At 36.8% G+C, this 23,668-nt stretch overlaps 2 protein-coding genes across 2 annotated transcripts; one reads left to right on the top strand and one right to left on the bottom strand.

Annotated features, from left to right (window-relative positions):
* The first annotated feature begins 242 nt into the window (after positions 1-242).
* On the top strand, positions 243-13,567 carry LOC121266320 (trafficking protein particle complex subunit 13). The gene is made up of 12 exons (XM_041170113.1): positions 243-744; positions 856-940; positions 1,067-1,197; positions 1,333-1,435; positions 2,095-2,109; positions 3,723-3,868; positions 4,088-4,283; positions 4,748-4,822; positions 5,071-5,187; positions 11,291-11,335; positions 12,455-12,553; positions 13,066-13,567. Exons 1-12 carry the CDS (start codon positions 458-460, stop codon positions 13,084-13,086), a joined length of 1,320 nt encoding a protein of 439 aa, XP_041026047.1. The 5' UTR covers positions 243-457; the 3' UTR covers positions 13,087-13,567.
* A 581-nt stretch (positions 13,568-14,148) lies between these two features.
* On the bottom strand, positions 14,149-15,665 carry LOC121266321 (stem-specific protein TSJT1-like). The gene is made up of 4 exons (XM_041170114.1): positions 15,284-15,665; positions 14,896-15,136; positions 14,646-14,766; positions 14,149-14,502 (listed from the first exon to the last, which is right to left on the bottom strand). The coding sequence occupies exons 1-4, from the start codon at positions 15,493-15,495 to the stop codon at positions 14,285-14,287; spliced, it is 792 nt and encodes a 263-aa protein (XP_041026048.1). The 5' UTR covers positions 15,496-15,665; the 3' UTR covers positions 14,149-14,284.
* Positions 15,666-23,668: the final 8,003 nt, after the last annotated feature.

Consider the following 23,668-nt stretch of genomic DNA (forward strand, 5'->3'; position numbering starts at 1 on the left):
TACATGTATTGTAAAATATGTTGTGAAATGTATTGCGTGGATTATCGATCTTTTCAATTGTGTCTTGAAATAATTATCATTTCTCTATAAATATTTCTTGTAAACAAAACGAATGTGAATGATAATTACCTGTCTGGATTCAGTTTAGTAGTCAAAGAATGGATTTAAAATATAATTTTAATGGATGGATCAAGGGGTGGTTTATTCGGAGTTTATTTATCAGAAATGGATCTGCAAAACCTGCCTTGATTTTAAAAAATAAAAATAAAAGTTGTTCTTCGAATGTTTTCCTAGTTACTACAAGATACTTTTTAAGAAAGAGAAGGAAAGAAAACGAAAGGAAAATCCACACGGAAGTTGGAAACTTTTGCTGAAACCTAGATGAATTCATTCATTCTTTTCTGAGCATATTGTTCAGCGATCTCGCATTTCAATCTTTCAGACAGAGAGAGAGAGGATGAGCAGCACTCAGGGTTCACACTCCCTGGCCTTCAGGGTGATGAGGCTCTGCAGACCCTCCTTCCACGTGGACCCTCCCCTCCGCCTGGACCCCGCCGATCTCATCGTTGGCGAGGACATCTTCGACGACCCGATCGCCGCCTCCGAGCTTCCTCGCCTTTTCGACAGCCACGTCTCCAACCCCACCGACTCCTCAGATCTCAGCTATCGCTCCAGATTCCTCCTCCACGACCCCTCCGACCCCATGGGCCTCTCCGGCCTCCTCGTTCTTCCCCAGGCCTTTGGGTCCTTCCCGCCGCCCTCTTCCCTCTCTCATTTATTTGGTTACTTCAGTACAATTGTGTTTAACTCTGTCTTAAGCTTGCTGGTTTTTTTTTTTTTTTGTTCTTTTCACAGGGCGATTTATTTGGGAGAGACTTTCTGTAGCTATATTAGCATCAACAACAGCTCCAATTTTGAGGTTAAGGACGTTGTAATCAAGGTTTGTAGCCATTCCATTAAATATACAGCTTGCAGGATATGTTTAGACTCTCGGTGTTCACTTCTCTCCGTTTTGCTATAGAAGTTGTACTTTATTCAATAATTACGCAATGTCGTCCATTAACAGGCAGAAATTCAAACAGAGAGACAGAGGATCTTGCTTCTGGATACATCAAAATCACCCGTTGAATCCATTCGTGCTGGAGGGCGTTATGATTTCATCGTGGAACACGATGTCAAGGAACTTGGAGCTCACACGTAAGTCGTGACTCGTACCTCACCATTGGGTTTTAATATAAGTGAGGGTGTGCATTTGGAAATTCGAATGCTGCCTCATTTTACCACCACCGTTAATTGACCCTTTACTTATCAATTTTGATTCACAATCTTTAGGTTGGTCTGCACTGCATTGTACAATGACGGTGATGGAGAGCGGAAATATCTTCCGCAGTTCTTCAAGTTTATCGTTGCCAATCCACTTTCAGTTAGGACAAAGGTATGATCCAATTCCACGTAACATCCAATCATTTTCTTTGTTTCTACCTTCTTTTTTCTGTTTCTTTCTGTCTATTGGTGGCCAAAAACGCTGCATTGGGAGCCCCCATCCACTAAACCTCCCCATCCCTAGTGAAGGAATCAGAACGCCGTAATGATGTGTGAAAATAAAATCATTTTAACGTGATGATGGCACATAGTTAATACCAGGGGCAAATCATTTTTAACGTGATAATGGTACACAATTGTTAAGGATATGATATAAATAATTAAATTACCTCTTCTCATTAGTTTAGACTTTTGAGACAGATTTCACATGGTTTTAGAGTAGAGGTCATGAATTCAAACATTGACTCTGTACTTCACCTATTTAATTAAATATTTCACGTGTTGGGCCTATATATTGAGGTCTCATCTGGCTCACACATGAGAGAGAGTGCTAAGGATATATATAAATAATTAAATCTACATCTGTCCTCTTCCTATTAGCTTAAATTTTTGGGGCAAGTAATGGTTTCACATAGTTAATACCAGGAGCACCGGTTGCTTCCTGGTATGTTATTTTGTATCTGACCAAGTTGCATTATATTGTTTTTTTTTTTTTTTAAGTACATTATGTTGTTTTTCTAAACATAATATCTATGAAATTCTCTTTTGCAGGTTCGTGTTGTTAAGGTATGTTGAGATTGACAATACTTGTTAAATGTAAGTTTAGTAAATCTTCCTTCCAGTCTTATGAGATTTTTCAAAACTGAACTTCTTTATATATATATATATATATATACACAAGATAATTTAAACAGAACAAGGGTTGGTTTGATATATTCCTTGTTTCAATAGGAGTAATATGTTGGGTTGACTTGGGAATGAAGTGATTGGAGTAAGTGTCATCAGCTCCGACAAGTTATTGGCGGCCATCATGATCTTGTTACACTTTTACTTTATCATTACCTTTTCTTCCTTTATTTTTTTCTTTAAATCTCTTTCCGTTTTGTTTGATGCTTCAACAAATGATATGGTGCCCCTTTTTAGTGTAAATCTAAATAAATAATTCAAGTGATGGTTGGAACTTTCTTTCTTACTTGTAAAAAAAAAAAAGTGATGGTTGGAACTTTGTGATTAGTGATTACTGCATCTGGCTCTTTGAATGTTAATCCAGTGAGCAATCCTGTTAGACAACCTGTTGCAAATCCTAATTAGGTGTCTCCCTTGTATACGTCCTGTGTACATGGTTCATGCTTATTTTTTTCATCAATAAAATTCTTGATTACTGTAAAAAAATGGCACTTTGACAACTGCCCAAATTTTGGATCTGGATTTCATGGATATAGCTATCTTGCAGCACTTGCATGCACGAACACACACACACACACACACACATGAAAGCCACATTCGGAATGAGCTCATTAGACAAATTGTCTTCATTTTCTATAAGTAATAAGAAAATTCTCATAAAAAAAAGTAATAAGAAAATTTTATTGGGAAGTAAATACGCATAGTCCAAGTACACAGGAAGTATACAAAAGAAAACACCTAGATACAAGTTAGGAACTAGAATAGGCTAAAAGCAAATCATGAAGATTATCTTCATTCAATACAAGAGCTTTTGCCCAAATACACAAAGTACTAAAAAAAAACTCTCTTAAGTTCTCCGATCAAGCGTTCTCTATCTTCAAAGCACCGCCCATTTCTTTCCAACCATAAACACCACATCAAACATAAAGGGATCGTACTCCATATGGAAACAATACGATGAATCCCCTTAAAACCTTGCCAACAAGCTAAGAGATCCACCACTTCCTTAGGCATCACCCAAGCAATACCCCTCCTACCAAAAATCTCATTCCAAAGAGTCTTAGCCACCTCACAATGAAGAAATAAATGGTCAACAGATTCACCATCTTTCTTTCACATAAGCACTAATCCACAACAAACAATCCACACTTTCTCAAATTATCCATGGTCAAAATTTTTCTAAGGGATGCCAACCAGCAGATAAATGCAACCTTACTAGGCACCTTAGATCTCCAAAAGCTCATTAGACAAATTGTAGTGCTTAAGTTGCACAGACCACATAGTTAAATGTCAGTTGACTCAGCCATGCCAGATCATCTTGTCTGGGACTGTTCTGTTGATACTGAGATTCTACTTTCAATTAGTTATGAAATTACGCTCCAGCACTAGGTGACATTCTTTGTGCCTTGTCATAAATGATCAAGTTTGTGAAATTGATCTGGGTGTTTGTCTGGTAATTTTAGCCTCTATTATAGCTGCATCTTTTACCTCAGGAAACTACATTTCTGGAAGCTTGCATTGAAAATCATACAAAATCAAACCTTCTTATGGACCAAGTTGACTTTGAGCCTGCTCCACATTGGACGGCAACAATATTAAAAGCGGATGGGCACCATTCAGACAGCAATTCTCAGACTAGGTGTGTGGCATATTTATTGTTTCAGGGAGATATTTCTTTATATTTCAGAGAGAGATTTTTGACTGCTGATGTGCCCTGCTTATTCACCCAACAAATATTTTTCCTTTATGCTATTTTTTTGGTCTGTGTCCCTAGATGGTATTTTTTCCCAATTATCTAAACTGATATTATCACCCTGTATTTCTTAATTATTGATCATTTACTAGTTTGAATTGGCAGACACACATTTAAGCAACCTGTCCTTATCAGATCTGGAGGAGGAATTCACAACTATCTTTATCAGTTGAAATTGTCATCGCATGGTTCTGCAGAAATGAAAGTTGAGGGTAGTAATATTCTTGGTAAGCTTCAGATTACGTGGCGTACAAATCTGGGTGAACCTGGTCGCCTGCAGACACAGCAAATTCTGGGCACTGTAAGTGTTCATTTTTCAAGAGAAGGAAACTTTAATTTATTTGAAGATATTACATAAAAACCTATCACCGGTCAAGAGGAATTTTGTACTATTTGTTGATTTTATTTTGTATATTCTTACTTCTAACTTTTTTTTATTTATTTGAAGAGTTTTTTTTTTTTTGTTGGCAGAGATATATTTTTTCCATTAGAAGTCTGTGCTAGGAGTTTAGGGTTGGAGCATGGCAGTGTTTTATATTCTTTTTGACATAGTAGTGCTTGGCTCTCTTATTTTTTGCCCTTTTTCTTCTTTTCCTCAGTAGGCATGTAACCATGTATCTATGACTTGCTTACATTAGGAATAGTAAAGTTGAACTCATGCTTATCAATATATGTTCATGTGTGTGCGCGCACGCACTTGTATAACTATATGTAAGCAAGTAAAATGATTGTTTCACTAATTCTGTAGACTCATTTCATTTGCAGCCCATCACACACAGTGATATTGAGTTGCATGTTACAGAGGTTCCATCTGTTATCAACTTGGAAAGACCCTTTATGGTAACTAAATCATTTTGATGCTTTTTTCTGTCTCTCTGTCCACACTAGGCATGCGCAGTTTAACTGTAGAATTTTAATTAGGCCGTCAGAAATTATTCACTCAATCTAGTGTCTGCTAGAAGTGATTTTGTCCATCATATAGTTTGTCCTTTTCATTATTCTTTGATTGTTTGTCCTGAAGATATTTTCTACCGAGTTAAATGACTTAAACTATTAGGAAGCTGAGCGATTGATTGCTACCTCTGCAGCTACATTTGAAACTCACAAACCAGACAGAGAGAGAATTGGGACCCTTTGAAGTTTTGTTGTCGCAAAATGGCTTGCATGAGGAGAAGGTCGTTAGGATTAACGGTCTCCAAACTACGGTAATGCATATAAGCTGTTGGAATTATTTATTGTTTTGATAAGTCAATCTAATAGATAATAAACTGTTGGAATTATTTTTTTTTTACAAGTAAGAGATAAACTTTATTGATGTGAATGAAATAGGAATGTACCAAGTACACAGGAAGTATACAATAGAACACCTAGATACATTCTAAGAGCGATGAACTGAGGATAAAAATTTATGAATATCATCCCCATTTAATACAATAGCTGAAAACCAAAGCAATGAAGTATGTAGAAAAAAATTCTTCAGCTCCACCATTGTTCGTTCCTTGTCTTCAAAACAACGCGCATTCCTTTCCGTCCAAATACACCACATGATACACAACGGGATCATTCTCCAAACTGCTGCCACTTGAGGACTGCCTTGCAATTTTCTCCAACAAACCATCAAATCCACCACCCTCATAGGCATTACCCAAGCCACACCAACCTTTCGAAAAATCTCATCCCACAACCCCCTCGCTACGTCACAATGTAGTAAAAGATGATCTATCGATTCTCCATTCTTTTTACACATGTAACACCAATCCAACATTACACATCCTCTCTTCCTCAAGTTGTCCGTGGTCAAGATCTTCCCAAGGGCGGCATTCCAAACAAAGAAAGCAACTCTAGAGGGTACACGAGACCCCCAAATGTTCTTCCAAGGAAATGGGGTGTGATCCTGTGCAATCAAGAGTTTATAATACGCATTTACTGTGCATTTCTTGTGATCCTGAAACCTCCATTTCAAACTGTCATGCTGTGCCAAAGTAGTCCCCAAGGAGTGTAGCAAGCTGAAAAAGTCTGAAACCATAGATAATTCCCAATCATGAATATCCCTATTAAACAGAATATTCCACTGATGCGAACAATGAGTAGATAACCGCACATCCGCCACTGAAGCCTCCTTATTAACTGCAATACGATATAAAGCCGGAAACACCCTTTCCAATGCTTGATCTCCACACCATACGTACCGCCAAAAACTGATACAGTTGCCCTCCCCTGCGACAAAGCGAATATGATTTATGAAGCTTGTCCACCCCTTCCTTATACACTTCCATAGCCCCACTCCATGCCCCCCTCTCACTTCTTTGGAACACCAACCACCCCAAGCAACACCATATCTAGCATCTATAGTTTCTTTCCACAGAGATCCCCCTTCCAAATGATATCTCTAAAGCCATTTCCCCAATAACGTTTTATTAAAAGTTTTCAAATTACAAACACCCAACCCCCCATTCACAACTGGGGCACATACTATCTTCCAATTAACTAAATGAAATTTCTTCTCCTCCCCTATGCGTCCCCATAAAAAAGCCTTGAAAAGTTTCTCAATCCTATTCGCCACCCCTACAGGCATAGGAAAAAGAGATAAAAAATAAGTGGGAAGGTTAGTGAGGGTGCTCTTGATAAGCGTGAGACGACCCCCTTTCGATAAATACACCATTTTCCATGCAGCCAACCTTTTCTCTATCTTCTCTACCACCCCATCCCATATTGCTCTACTCTTGAAAGTTGCACCTAACGGAAGGCCCAAATATTTCATTGGGAAAGAGGACACACTACAATCCAGAAGACTTGCTAGACTGCGTATATTAGGAACCACACCCGCAGGAACCATCTCAGACTTGCCAAGGTTGACCTTAAGCCCTGACACTGCTTTAAAACAAATTAATAATGCACGTAAAGTTTGGGCCTGACTCCTATCCGCTTCACAGAAAATCAGAGTGTCATCTGCGAATAGGAGATGTGAAATGATACAAGGGCTACCAGAGCCATTTCCCACCTAAAAACTAGATAAAAAACTCCCATCAACAGTAGCCTGCACCATCCTACTCAACGCCTCCATAACTATGACAAAAAGAAGAGGAGATAACGGATCACCCTGCCGCAAACCCCTCGAATTATAAAAAAAACCAGCAGGAGTGCCGTTAACTAGCACTGAAAACCGAGCCGTTGAAATACAATGACGCATCCAAGAAATCCACCTATCTCCAAAACCACACCTCTTAAGCAAATACAAAAGGACTTCCCAGTTCACATGATCATAGGCCTTCTCCATATCTAACTTGCAAAGAATACCTGGACTTCCCTCCCGCAATCTAGCATCTAGGCTCTCATTTGCAATGAGCACCGAATCAAGTATATGTCTCCCTTGAATAAAAGCATTCTGAGGCTTGGAAATAATATTTTCCAACACTGGACTAAGCCGATTAGCAAGAACATTTGAAATAATCTTATAGACACTACTAACCAAACTTATTGGACGAAAATCCTCAATACTCGAAGCCCCATGTTTCTTGGGAATGTGCGCAATAAAAGTCGCGTTAAGTGATTTCTCAAACTTTTTAAAAGCGTGAAATTCACTGAACACCCGCATGACATCACCTTTCACCACATCCCAACAAGTTTGGAAGAAACTCATTGAGAAACCATCCGGACCCGGCGCTTTGTCCTTAGCCATACTAGAGATGACCTTGAAAATCTCATCTTCATCGAAAGGTCTCTCCAAAACACTCACAAGTTGCGGATCAATTGCCTCAAACGATAAGTCATCAAGTTTCGGCCTCCAAGATACCGATTCGGTAAGAAGTCTCATAATAATGTGCAATATGACTTTCTAGTTCAGTGGGAGAGCATAGCACCTGAGTACCTGAATGAAGCGACTCAATCGCATTGTTACGTCGATGAGAATTAGCCACTTTGTGAAAAAACTTCGTACACCTATCACCCTCTTTCAACCAAAGGGCTCTGGAGTTTTGACGCCATGATGTCTCCTCTGCCAACAAAACCCTTTCCAACTCTGTCACAACCGTGGCTTTCCTCAATAACTCCTCCTCAGAGGCCCCTCCCAATAATTCCTTACGCTCTAGCTCCTGCAATTCCTCCAACAGAGTGGACTTTTGATTGTCAGTGTGACCAAAAACTTCCAAGTTCCACTTTTTCAGATCTTGTTTAGAGCCTTCAGCTTACCTGCAAGAATGAAGCTCGGAGTGCCACTAAACTGGTACGATGCCCATCAAGTACTCACCAACTCTACAGACCCGTTCACTTTAAGCTACATATTCTCGAACTTGAAATACCGACGACTCCCGTGAATGCCCCCACAATCTAAGAGAATGGGAAAACGGTCTGAGTTGACTCGAGCTAACTTTTTCTGACTTACTTCTGGATAGTGGGCTTTCCATAACGGCAAGACAAGGAATCTATCCAATTTCAACCACGCACGGCCATTAGACCATGTGTACTCACCACCCACCAAGGGAAGGTCCATGAGGTCCATATCAAAGATGAACTCAGAGAATTCCGTCATTGCTAGAGTGCGCCGATGATGCCCCGATCGTTCACTAGAAAAACGAGTAATGTTAAAATCACTCCCCATACACCACGGCACATCTCATAAAGAGTATATTCCCGCCAACTTCTCCCACAACCTTAGCCTATCTCTATCCATATTGGGACCATAGGACCCTGCAAAAGCCCAATCCCACCCATCGCTCACATTTTTGAATAACACCGAAACCGAAACCGAAAACTCACTAACACACTCCTCAATCGCCTCAACCACTCTTTTATCCCACATTAATAACACACCACCTGATGCTCCCTGAGAGGCCAAATAGGACCAACCCACATACGAGCATCCCATATACTACGCACCAATCTTCTATCAATAAAACCCAACTTTGTTTCTTGCAAACATATCACATCACCCTTCCACAATCTCAATAAAGCTTTGATACGAAGACATTTATTGCTATCATTGAGACCCCGCACATTCCATGATACAATCTTAGGCTTCATTAAAACTTAACTTTCCCCTCCCTTTCGGTCTAACCCTTCCGCTACTCCCATCTTTTACATCATAATTGATGGAGCATGTTAAACGTTTAAGTTCCCTGTCTTGTTTTGTAGCCGATTTCGATCGACTAGCTTCAATAGCCACAAGAAGGGGCCATAAATTGTTCCTCATAACCTCCAAAAGAGACCCCAAAGATATTTTGTAACTCCTCTACCTTTTTAAAAATCCAATTCGATGAGCAACTCCCATATTCAGAACTGGGAGGGAGTGTACACAGAGGAGTAAGAGCCCCCTCCTCACCAACACTGTTATTGGGAATCAAAATCAGTTCCGAGCCACCCAAGCTAATTGGTTCACCACTTGAGACCATATTTTTAAGAGGAATGCCATCCCCAGAAATTATCCCACCAAAAACACTCAACTCCATTGGTGTGGAACCAAACGGATATTCAGACTGCACCTGCACAGCCTCACCCGAAGATGAAATCCCATTTTCTAGCGCTATTGACTGCACCTGCACAGCCTCAGAACCTTCGACCACCACACACGGCTCAGAAAGCCCATTCTCCACCATCATCCCTAGTGACGAGGACGCAAAATCATTTCTCAAACTCTCAAGCACTAACGGCTCCACCGAAATCTCCCCCTCCTCTAAATCCTCCCGTCGGAACACCTTTACCGGCTCACCAGGGTGGTCGACGGAGGTCGTCGGCAGTTTCTGAGCCGGTAGGGTTGCCGGTAAGATGCTTATTGGCGCCACAGGAGTTTGACGCAGTTCCTGGTCCGATATCTTGGACCCAGAAGCTTGCCCCGACACGTCGGTTGCCACTGCCCTCCAGACTTTCTTTGGGCCTGAGGCCTGACCTGTACCATGGCCCAACACGAGACCCGTAGAACCAGGCCCACCCTTACGGCCCACGATATCCTTCAGCTCAGCCTTGCCCTTAACGCATTGTTTTAAGTAACTAATTTCGTCTAACACGATGCCCACCTTCTCCTCCAAGCCAACTAACATCCTCCATACACTTTCTTTATTTAACCCCAACAGTCTGCTGTCTTCTCCACCATACCTCGGCATGTCCTCGACACTGTTTGCGCCTGGCACCACGTCTCTCACAGCACGAGGCGGTTCCTTCTTTAGCACCTCATTGTACGATCTTGCACCTCCTGCCCACGACGATGGAGCACCTCCCTCTCCTCTGTTCTTCTTTGCAAAAACTGCCTGGGTCGAAACAGAGGATGAAGAAAGCTTCATTAAAGTATCTCCAAAGTTCCTCCACCCTTCCCCCTTCCTCCCTTCCGGAATCACAAGCAAACCTCTCCTCTTATCGCGACCAAATTCTGAGAGGGAGATGAAACTGCCATGGAGATTACGTCCCTTCCTCGCTATTAACACTGTGTCTCCTTTTCTACGAGTTCTCAAAAACTCATGAGAGTCCATTGTTACTGCACATTCCTTCACCATAGAACCCAGCCAACCCAGTGTTTCGACATCTACTGAAATGTATTTCACTACACGGCGACTACTTTCTATAATCCTCCACCACCTTGCGTTCTCCTTTCTGAACTCAAAAAGCTTCTGGTCAATGAACACCTCATTACACAACCCCATCTAAACCAACCCACAAACAATACAACCCTAATGTTTTAGTGATACGCTAATCCCCACAAGAAGGAAAAGCCATTAACGAATCACTACCAACAGTAAGGAAAAAGCCACAACGAAAACTGAAACTGTACGGAGAGAAAATATGACCCAGAAACTGCGTTAAGTACCTTTAACTGTTGGAATTATGTTCAAAGACATTTTACATTGGCAGACGATTTGCCTAATTTTTCAATTTTTTTTCACCATTCTGGATTTTCTCTCCGGTGGGGAACTCTCATCTTAGTATTCTAATGGTTAGATGCATGGTTGGTCCTTTTGCTTGAGAAATTACTTTCCCCTATTTAACTGGGCATGAACCTGGTGACTTGAGGTTGTAAGAGGCCTCTTGGAAGCTTTTTGTAGTTTGCGTCATAATTAAGATGGATTACATCAATTTAACTTGATTAGAAGTAGGACGAAGTTTAAAATCTTGTGAAAGTCCAGATTTATCAGGAAAATCCAAATATTGTCACATAACTCTATATGCACATTAGTATACCTATGAAAAAAAACTCTTATGTACGTTAGTTTCTTAATTTGAATTTATCAAAAAGAAAAAACTCAGTTTCTTAATCCCTCTTTTTAGGCTTATAGAAATGTTGATTGTCTGTGGTCCTAATTTGTGTTTGATATTGGTGTACAGGCTTTACCCCAGGTTGCAGCATTTAGTTACACAGACTTCCACCTGGTAAGGGAAACTGATGTGCTCCTTGTAGGCCACGTTAGTTTCAAAATGCAGCTCTACTATACACCTTCAGTCTTAGTTTTTATCTAAATATTGTCATGTAAATAGTTGTGTAGTTGTGAAGATTTTATATATGGAGCCATCTAGTGGAAAATGATACTAGAAAAAAATGTGGCAACTCCTTCCCCCAAAAGGGTGGGATCACTTGTTCAATCTTGTTTGGGTCCATGTTCTGTGCTTAAATGCACAACAACACAATATATTTGTATGTATATGTACGCATATTTATTTGTCTTTGTATGTTTATATATTTACATGTATTTATGCATATGGAGCCGTTTTGTACATGTAATAGAGGGAGTAGAGATTTTTTTTTTTTTTTTTTTTTTTGCAGTAGTTACAAATTATCCAGACCCAGCTCAATTGTATTTTAATCCTCACAATATTAATGCATCAAATATCATATAAACATACATGGCATGGACATTTTCAGTTTGCCACAATGCCTGTTGCTAAATTCTTTTTTTTTTTTTTGGGTTGGCTGAGAAATCCTCCCTATGGATCTGCTGTGAATTAGACACTTCTATAACATTATCAAGTACAGAAAGAATGGATGCTGTTCCTTTACTAGGAAATAAATAGCCTGGCATGCCACATAATAGTATGTGTCATGCTCCTGAGAGAGTTTTTCTAGTTCACAAATGTTAATTCAGCATCTCATTTCTTACCTAAACTTTGGCCTTTGGACCTGTCGATACTAAAAGTTGGCTCACCGTAGTTGGAAGGGTTGTATAGTCCACATGGTTCTCCAATGGAATAGATGTAATCGAATACTGTTGCTTGTTCCCCATCTCAGTTTTCTCCTTTGACCGTTCAACGGTCGCAGGGGTGTTGCCATTCACCCTGTTCCCTCTTTCTTCTTCTCCATTCAACAGTGGAGGTACCTCCTCCGTGGAGAAAGCTCCAGTAATGTTGATCAACTTAAACTGCTGCCATCAAAGTTTTCTAATCAATGTCATAGTTCCGACGATATACAATTAGGGCATTATTCTGAATAAAATTCTGCTCCATTGGTTATTTTCTCTCTTGGTTAATTCGATGAAGCTGTCTTTGCTAATGTAGAACCTCATTGCTACTAAACTTGGAGTTCAGAGAATCACAGGCATTACAGTGTTTGACACAAGAGAGAAGAGATCTTATGACCCTTTGCCAGACTTGGAGGTTAGTTAACCGTTCAGTTATTAACTTATTCCTGTATCTTTCAGATTGCTAATTGCTTTGGTTTTCAGTCATAGTGCTTAATGGAACTAGTGTTCATGATTTTCTGTTTTTAATTTCAGGTTCCTAGAATGTATTTAGGTTTTTCTTTCCGTGTACATTGGGCTTCACCTATTTCATTAATCTTAATAAAATTTTCTTTTTAAAAATCTTTTCATAAATGACTGCTGATGTTATTAAAAGCTTTACTGCTCTAGGTTGGTTGGACTGTTAGGTCCATTGCTGGAGTCCTAGGCTGGGCTTAGATGGTCAAAAACTGATTAATTCTAGGAAGTTTATCTAGGTTAAAAGCTTATGCAGTTGAACTTCCAGTCCTTGTTTAGATCACTAATTTGGTAAATCAACTCATTGTTGATGTTGTTAAATGTTCATTCAACAGTCTTGCCATTTGAACTCTATAACGCCAACATGATTTGTTGAATGACTGCTCTTATCTGTGCTCCCGAATGTTGCAGATTTTCGTGGATTTGGACTAATAGATTGGCTAATTTTCGCCTGCTGGGGTTGGTTTTGTTCTTATACTTTTGGAGGGATCAGTCTGTCTGTGACAGATGGTATCATGAGTTTTATCATCAATGGGCTTTAATTAGATCGAGCAGATGAAGACAAGATAGACACCCAAATTCTTCCCGCTTTCTGACTGTCGAGACCCACCCTTCTGAGGCTAGGACGATTTGCTGCGGTGCTTTCAAACGAATCTTTCCATTCTCACAGCAAGGACAGAATCTGTTTATAAGAGTGTTGTGACTCCATTACTTTGAGATCAAACACAGCTGTATCATCGCTTTAACATGTTAAATCTGCTCTCGCTCTCTAGTTGTGAAGAATCAAATGACTTTGTTATGTCGATTTTTTTTTTATTTTTTTATAAGTACTTTGTTATGTCGACTCATGAAGCTAAAAGACTAGCAAATGAGCTTTTCTCACTATACAAGGAACTGTTACTAGCTGTTTTTAGCTGTTTCGGGTTTTTAGCTCCTTTCTTTTTTTATGCGATTTTTGGATACGAGGTTAACTAGCTTATAGTTGTTTCCAACACACAATAATTAAACCACACTGATATTAGAAACTGGTTTCTTGCCTTGCCTTAGTATATGCAAATGGCAGAACGATTGTCCTCTTCGTCATTGGAAGTAGAGCTTAGAATCTATCCATTCCTCGACTCTTGACTCAATTTTTTTTTTTTTTTTGGTTTAAGCTGACTCTGAGTCAATTTGGTAAATGTAAAGTAATTCTTTTCTTCTTTCGGTCTATCTATCCTATCTGACTTCCCTTATGGCAAAAAACAGTTTTGTCTTTTAGACCTCAAAATAGATCATGATTTCCAACTTTTGAATCTTGAACACTTGTCATCCTCGTGGAGAACAGAACGATGTCAATGGGCCATTGGCAGTTGGGGGACACTTATCCATTTGACCTTTTTAATATTTATTGTTCTCTCTCTCTCTAACGTGAGTACCAGTTCAACAAGTTGGACAGAGAGAGAGAGACAGAGGTTGGTTTATTTTGTCAACAATGTAGGCTTTAGCCCCAAGTCATATCTAAAACATTCTTTTATCCATATAAAAGAATTGCAGGTCACTGCAACTCGCCAAGATAGACAAATGTACATACAAACGCGAATTAACTAGGAAAATAAAACAGGTGGAACTGTGGATTGATTTCTTCACGTTATTATCCTGTCCTAAAAATCTCGTCAGAATTGTGAGAGCCCCATATTGCCCAGTTGGCTTCGCTTCCAACACGGGGCATGCTGTGAATCCTTGATTGAACATCAACCTTGAAGTCGGCCCCACACATGACCCCCTCACTGTCAATCCTAGGCATTGCTTTGATTTTCATTCTTGGGTGCTCGAAGCTCATCAACCCATGCTCGCTGTGGAACATGCACCCTGCATTTCAACCCACCAAAATCGGAGGTTAGATTTTGCTTCAATGCAATCGAAAGAATTGACGGCCACGATCATTTATATAAAAATAATTTATTAACCCGGAACGTCCGATTCTTTAGGACAAAAGCACATTATGTACATACCAGTAGGGAATGGTGCAAATGATTTAGCACAGCTTGCTTTTATGACCTCTAACTTGTCAGAAATCACCACAGACCCATCAGCTGAAATACCCCAGAAGAGCCTAATTTCTTCATTTGCACCCTACACAACCAACAAAAGCCGTAAGCAAATGAACTCATGATCATGAGGCCGTCCACAGAAACATGCACCCTCCTGTACATTTTAGAAGTTTACACTCGATGTTCATTTTAGAGCTGGAGGAAGATTTACCAGTGCAGCAAAGACTGTTTTTGCCTTGTTATCGTAGATCACAAATCCAAAGCTTCCATCAAGATCTTTGAGGACCTGATCGGCTGGGTATGGACCTCGGTCACGGAGAGTCTTATAGGCCTCCATCACGAACATGGCCTCGTTTGTGCCCTTTGATAGGCCGTATTGCTTGATGAGGCTGCACAGATTGTTTAGGCTCCCCAAGAAAATGCAGTATATTTCATCCATAGCACAGAACAATCTGCAAAATATCAATTTATTAATTATTCTGCAAATCAGAAATAAACCCAGGAAAGAAAAAGATGAGATGGCTGACAAATGAAACTAGAAACAAATGGGTTTAAAGAAAGCATAGATTGGACAGAGAGAGTCGAGATCAGAGACGTACCTCTGATGAATGGAATATGGTTTCTCGGGTGGAACATAAGCAAAAGAAGTCGCATTTTCAAAGCTTATTGAGAAGGCATTGCCAGATTGAGAAACGAAGTCCTTCAAAATCTCTGGTGAAAGCTTGGCCGGCTTCACAGAAGAATTCAGTGGCGCCGGGCTATTCAGCTCCTGAGGTGGCTGAACCAAACCTTTGTTGAATATACTCAACATCTCTTCCTGCTCCTTCCAAAAGAAAAAAAAAAAAAAAAAAATCTTCCTAACAACCAATAAACTTCAAAGAGTAAACCGATCAGATACAAGAAGCCGATCGAGAGAGTTTTACAGTAGGAGGTAGGTAACAGATATTGATGCAGAAAAACATATCTTGTCCGGATCTTATATAGAGCGTGAGACATGAGAGAGGGACAACGTGTCGAAGTTATCCAAACTCATAGATCGAGGCTTGAAATTGGAACACGCGGAATACCCAGATGGAATGAAATGATTAGTTAAAGTTGTAAATTCTGCTGTCAAAATTATCTCCAAGTATATTCTGACATTATAAAGCTAAGACCTTATTTGAGTATCGAGGTGGAATTTCTTATTATTTATTATTTTATTATTATTTTATTATTTATTATTATACAATATTTTTTTAGTATTCACAAAAAATTTAAAAATACCTCACTATTTAAATGTAATTAATATTACTGGACTACCTGAGATTTATTGCTCAAAGCTGTATCATTGGGTATAACGTTATTTATTAAAAAAAAATTAAAATGAAAGGACATTCAAAAATATAAAAAAGAGAATGAAATTCTAAATTTTCTCTATATCTTTTTTTTTTATTTTTTATTTTTTCAATAAATTTAACATAATATTGCCATGTGAAGTTTCATATAATCAAAGAGGAGGATTATTCATGCAGTTAAATACTACCATCAGATATGCTTTATTAAACGTGAGAAATGGTCAAACCGCAGAATCTTATCCACAAGCAAGCATTAAAAAGGGTCTGGTCAGAGTGAGTGACAGTGTTCCGAGTCAGCAAGATCATCGTGGTTGGGTGACTTTCCTCGTGCCTCTTTGCGTGCACCTGTGGATCAAGATTTTAATGATGTTTCTACTTTGTAGATTACTTTAGAATCGAGGATATTCGGAGTATCTTATTTTTTATGTACTATATTTAATTAAAACAGTATTTGAGAGACACATTATTTTGAGAATATTTAACGTTGTTAATTGATGAACGGTTAACTTTCATTTTTCCTCTTGACACGTTCTTTTTTGCAGCTTGAAATTAGGTAATATGAGACCTTTCATAAAGATACGACTTGTTGCAATACCTAGTGTTCGTGTTTTGACACAATGCTGCACATTTGGAAGTTCCTGCAGCTTGGTATTAAAATATTCCTCGCACCATTTTTTATGTAAAGATCCCAGAAACCATGCTTAACAGAAACAGTGATATAAAGGGGCCCGGATATCAATGTCAAAAATGCCGAACAAGGAAAACAGAAGCCTCATCAATACCATACCAAACATGGGCTTGGCAAGATCCGGATCAGCATATTTCCCGTCGTGCATGCCAAAAATGGGCTTGGAAAGACCATGGAAATACACAGGAAAATGGCCCATCAGAAAATAAAGAAATTCTTGCGAATATACATATCTATTTAAGGCCCCTCAAACCAGGCCTTCAAAAGATATGTCTTTATATATCTTGAAAACATTCGGTTGGGATACCTCGTAGGACCGACGATCGACGTTCAGCCCTGGCCCGACTCCACACCCCTTGATATAATACATCCGACACTGTCTGCACTCATTTGGGAAAATGACAATTTCTCCAAAATTAAAGTGCGCACTCTGGCGTAAGGAACACATCTAACATGCTTGTTGCTTAGAGAAAAAAATTATTATTCAATTTTATTGACATCTTTATTAATCAGAAAACTTCGGTGCGACAGATAAGATTTCCTCTCTTCTTCTTTTTTTTTTTTTTTTTCAAAACACTGAGCCCATTGCCAATGCAGTGAGCCGAAGGCCCAAAACAGATTCTCCTATTACTTGTTGCAGAGTACGCTACAGTCCGGGCCCACTAATTCTCTCTCTCTCTCTCTCTCTCTCTCTCAAAATATCAATTAATTGAACAGTTCTTCTACGTCAATCGCGGTGAGAACCGTGGTGTAATCGGCTAATAGCCTAATACCACATCAGATGATATATTAATAAAGAGAAATGATATTTGCAGTCGTGAGTATGCAAGCGTCGTGCAGTCGTTTTGAAAAAAATGAATAAATATAGGATCTACATGAAAAGAAATTAATTTTTTAACAATGGACTCTATTATTTTTCAAAGCGACTGCGTGGTATTTGCGCATTTTACGACTGTATGTAGCATTACTGTAATTGAAATACTGCTCTCATCTACGGTTGGATTCCGAATGAGTTGCGACAATTTTTTTTTTTTACTTAATAATCAAATGAGTATTTTATAATAATTTTGTAATATTTTTTTAAATGTTCAAGGGTATAAAAAAATAAAAATAAAAAAACCTTTTTACTTTGTCGGGACCGTCTCGTGCTTCACCGTCGGTGTAGCACTGCTCTTTTTTTTGTTTAGCACCATAAATAGTCCGTGACGGTAATCGTACGTCTTATGGGTTAAGTTACGTGTACGGACAAAACTCTATTCGTTTTCAGCGGTTGATAGTGAGTGGCTGGTGTTTGTCCTGAAGCTGAAGGCTTTGTCCCACATGAGGCCGGTTGCCCTTTCCAAGCCTAATCAAACGCGGCATCGACGCGAACAGATAAGCTCGCTTTGTTGCTTATCTATCACCACTGTCACTACACTTATCAATATTTACCGTCTTTTCAATCTCTTTGTTTTTTTTTCTTTTTTTCCCCTTTCTTTTTTCTTCGGAAGAATGAATGCATGTCGAGTTGGCGACGCAGCTGATGAAGAGATTTTGTTTTGGGTCATTTGGCCCTTTGCATGCGCATGTGTTCTTTTTCTCATGACTCTGAGAAATGGTTATTGGGCCCTTCGGCCCTTGCTGTTTTCGGCTATCCGTGCCCTTTTTTCGGCTTTCTTCTGGATCCTCATGATTCTTGTTGTGTACTTGTAGGTACCTGACCTCGTGGGTATTATAATTATTTTATTTTATTTAATTATTATATTTTTTAAAAATTTTCATATAAAATAATTAAATAATTCAATTTTTTTAAATTTTAAAATAAAAATAATATTAAAATAAAAATTTTTAATTATATTTTATTTAATTTTTAATTTTTATCCCAATTCATTATCTAAAAAAGGCGTAGATCATGTTGCCGGTCGGACACAAAATATAAATGGTTTTCCACTTTGCAGATTAGAAATTAGCACCTTGCAGGCGGGACCCATCTAAGATATTGAGATCCATGTGGGACATTGATCATCAACCATCAACTTCACACACATACAAACACGCGCACACACGTGTGTGTATATATATATATATATATATATATAATATATATACAGATTGACAGTATTCAACACTTCTATGTTGATGGATTGAGAAAAATCGAGATTATTCGAGCAAAAATACAACTTTGCTTCTTCTTAATTGGATACGAACTTTATTTTATCATGTTGATGTTTCGATGATTCTAACTGTGGCAAGGAAATATCCAGCTCGAGGACAATGACACCGCAATCGCGGATTCACAAAAATACATACAAAACTAATGAACAGTCAATTATTAGGAGCAGAAGTTAATGTTTCCTATCACTGTATCAGAATGATCTTTCAGAACTTGGTATATATAATTAGTTGGAAAAAATGCAACTAATTATATACCAACTTATTAATGAGAACAGCAGCTACATGTGGCTCAAGATAACCCAAACGTAGGTTTGGGGAACAAGGGCGTGGACCCCAATATCATATATTCAAAGATAATACCAAGTAAATCATCATGATCCTCAGAAAATCTTGCGGCCGTGTCTGGCTGATCAAATAAAAGTTGGTTTCGTTCAGGAATATCTTATATAGTATCCCTGTCTTGGTTGTTGGCGAATTACAATATCTATTGGTGTTATGTGAATGAATTCAAATAGTAATATAGAGTTTTGCTACATGCTTGTAACTTTAATTTTGTCAAGTAGCTTAGCTTGAACGTCGTGACATTATTTTTTCCTTTTTTGCTGTCTCTCACACGCGAATGCGCATTGACAAAACGTAGACTAAGGGAGAAAACAAAATATTTAAATGGACGTGGGTTGGAAATGGTCAAGGAAGTCGGCCGTCGTACGTCGTGGTTGTCTGCTTTCGTCTGTTTCAATCATGGGAACGACATGAGCACCATTTCTCAGGCTGGGCGGCTAAATAGATCAGCACCAGATATTACTAGTTCATGCACTGTTTTTTTATGGATCTATTGCGATGGCTGCCTACCTTTTCTAAAGTTTTCCAATAAAGTGGGCTTCTGCCGGAGAGAATACATGCATAACAGTCATGCATACGTTGTTCAAGCCCCTTCCCGGGCGCCAGCAAATGCATTTATATATATGTTTACAAATTCAAAAGAAAGGAAAATATACACATATATGGTACTGTAGCATGCACGTGGCGCTATTAGTTTCAACTTTCTGCTGCTCTAATTTAAGCTAGATAGAATAGATCAGGATCGATTAATACATATATGTCCGCAAAGGCGATAGGGTTTGCTCAATACTAATTATATATCGACCTATATATATATAAGATCAGAAGCCATGCGGATGGAATTGATCATCACTACTTGGGATTCTCCTTGAAAATGATCTTTAATTTAGAATTCTTATACAACAGTGGCCGTTCTGAGATTGTAGATAATTCGTACGTCATGACTGATCGTGACAGCCTTTTTTTTTAATTTTATGAATGATCATGTAGAGATATATCTTCATTCGATCGATAGTATAACTACTGAGAATATTGACCGCGTAAACAATATTAATGGCTGTAGGCGTAAAAATAAATTTAAAAATTAAAATCTCTTACCATTCAAGATTATATATATATATATATATATATATATATATATATATATATATATAGACTACTGCAAAGACGGTGGAATAGATTTCCCCATTAATGGACAGAAATTCAATATTTCGTACGTGGAATTAATTTTATTTTATTTTTCGGAAGTAATTAATAAGTTGGTGGAAATTAATGTCGCTCGATCGGAGAAAATAAAATGGTTGAGAATCACTGTATGATCTAGATGGTCTATAATTATATATATATATATATATATATATAGACTACTGCAAAGACGGTGGAATAGATTTCCCCATTAATGGACAGAAATTCAATATTTCGTACGTGGAATTAATTTTATTTTATTTTTCGGAAGTAATTAATAAGTTGGTGGAAATTAATGTCGCTCGATCGGAGAAAAGAAAATGGTTGAGAATCACTGTATGCTCTAGATGGTCTATAATTAGGAAGTTTGTTTACCCTTATAAATAATGGCATCGATTTCTTTCATTACTCTCAAATACGTATATACTACACTGCCCATGAACATATATATATATATATATATATATATATATATATATACTTACTAACAGTACTTGATTCCAGGAAATAAGTTGTACGTACGTATCTATTTCTGCAAAGCTTGGAGCTGGGGATAGGATTGTGGATTATTTGACCCATTGTGTTGTAGATTATAATAATGTGAAGTACTCATGCATGCATGGTTGAGAATTTTCTCTATTTTACTTAAAATTGATCATATTTCTTTAGTAAAAATAGTGAAACTGATAATATTTCTTTGTTCATTTTAATTTAGGTGAAATTAATGTTACTCCTGTTAATTTTATACAAAGTTATAGATAATATATATCCAATTAATTACGTGAAATGGAGATAATCTTATTTCGTATCAAAGAGAATTCCAATAAATGCCTTTTTTTTTTCTTTTTTTTTTTTTTGGATTCAAGAAATATTAATTCCTTAAAATATAATCCTAATGTATTGATCTACTCTTTTAACGTACAGTTTCATTAATTACATAGTTGATACGTAATTCAATAAATAATAAATTTTCTATTTCATTTTAAATATGTAATATTAATTAGTGTTTTCATTTTACAATTTAATTACTAATATTTCTTACAGATACATCGAACAAATTGAAAAGTTAGAAATATACAGCTCCATGCTCATGCAACAAGTCGATCAAGGGCACGTTTGGAGTTGCATTAGAAATCTTAAAAAATGATTAAATAGCTTTAAAAACTCTTTAATGAAAAAAATTAAATTATTTGGATATTGCATATTAAAGTACTTTTTACTTTCAGATAAGTTAAAAAGTACATTTAAGAAAAAACATCAAATGTGTTTTTTCGAATAATTCGGAATGTAATTTAAATTTTAAAAAGATTATCAATGGGTGAAAATATATAGCCGTATAACTTTCAGATAATTATAAATTTCAAATTGTTAACGATATGGTCTAGGGGTGATACCCGCTGCTCACCCCTAATATGGTCATAATTTTTTAAAAATCAAATGATTGTCATTCTTACATCATAAAACACTTTTTTAATTTGTTTATAAACAAATGTAACATATTTGAAATTTGAAAGTACTTTAAACTTATTATTTTTGAATAATAAATAAATTTTTAATAGTAAAACTTATTACTTAAATTATAAATTATAAATTATAAAATTATAAGCTATATTTCCTATTGTAATTCCAAATATGCACCAAATGGTCAAAAGAGTAGTACTGCGCGTATGTTGCAAAACTTTATATGTAAGTACTTTTGATGTCAAAGCTTCTTAATTAATCAAAAAATAATATGATAGCATCATATATTCCCATAAAAATATATATAAGCTTTTCCTTTTTGTTTTTTGAAATTTTTTTAAGGAAATTATTATCCATGTCCCCGTGGGCCGTTGGCATTAAAAGGACGTAAATGGACCAATAGGAATCTCTGCAATATATGTGGCTGAAGTTTGCTGATCAAGTGTTGCCATGGAACACGTACGTACGTGCAGGTCGTGGTTGTCACAATCTCAATTCTAAATATATATATATATATATATATATATATAGATAATTCACAACCATGCTTATATATAATATACGGGAGTATATGCCTGATGATTTTTTTTTTTTTTTTTTTGGTGTCACATTCACATCACATGAATGCGTACAGTTATTTGCTGAAAATATCCCCCAATTCCATAAATGAAAATTAATGACGATCGAAGAATATTAATATTGGATTCTTGGTTTTAATTTTTTAGAAATAAGGAGGAAATTGGGTTAAGATTCTTGGTTTTAATTTTTTAGAAATAAGGAGGAAATTGGGTTAAGATCATTGGTAGTTGGATTGGTACTATATTTGCTTTTAAAATCTTTACCATTTCCGGAAAGTATGGAAGGAAAATTATTATATTGGGAAATAAAAAATTGAGGAATATTAAAAAATATCTCATTTTAAGAAATGGATAGCTCCGACTGTAATATCACTATAAGAAAAATGAATATTTGTGATCAGATTATTTGTTATGAGAATGATTATTTATGATAAAATATTTATTTTTATAATAAATAATTATTTTTACAATAAATAACTAGTCATAAATAAATAATTTTTACAATGAATATACAACTAGTTGGGCAAACTATAACAAATTTTTTTTAATTTTTATTTTTGCGAGCAAGTCCATGTGATCTCTGTATAATTTTTTGTGGATATAAAGCTAAAATTTGCCGGTATCATGCTAATACGCAAGGGCATATATATAGAACTTAGAGACATCATTTTTAATTACAAAATGATATGTCGTAAATTGCAAATTAATATTAAAAGATAAGTTATTAAAAGTATATTTATTGCATGACGTGAAATTCTCCCAATTATGTTGGTATCAAACTATCACTTTTGTAGTATATGTTGTTCTTTTTTAAAATGTAGATTCTCTAGATTTTATATTCAAATCATTTGAATCTAGAATGAGAAAGATAAATACTAAAGTGAGTATTACGAAAATACACACATAATTCTAGATATTAACAAAATATGCTTGATCTGTTTATTTTTCTTTTTACATTATAAACTTATAAATTGATATGATTTCATATGTTACGTTAGATCTATTTACAATAAAAAATAAATTTATAATCTAACGTACCACATTAATTTATTTTTATAAAATCTTTTTTTGGCTCAAAACATTTTTCTTTGGATAATAGAGATCTAATTCCAATAACACATTAATCAAAAGGAAAATGATAGACATATAATACATTTTACAATCTTTTATATAATTATATTTTAAATGAGAGATATTTGTATAAAAATAATTTATAAAAATAATATAATTTATACAAATATT

Source organism: Juglans microcarpa x Juglans regia, chromosome 5D (assembly GCF_004785595.1).
Source record: "Juglans microcarpa x Juglans regia isolate MS1-56 chromosome 5D, Jm3101_v1.0, whole genome shotgun sequence".
In the NCBI taxonomy this organism is placed as follows: Eukaryota; Viridiplantae; Streptophyta; class Magnoliopsida; order Fagales; family Juglandaceae; genus Juglans; species Juglans microcarpa x Juglans regia.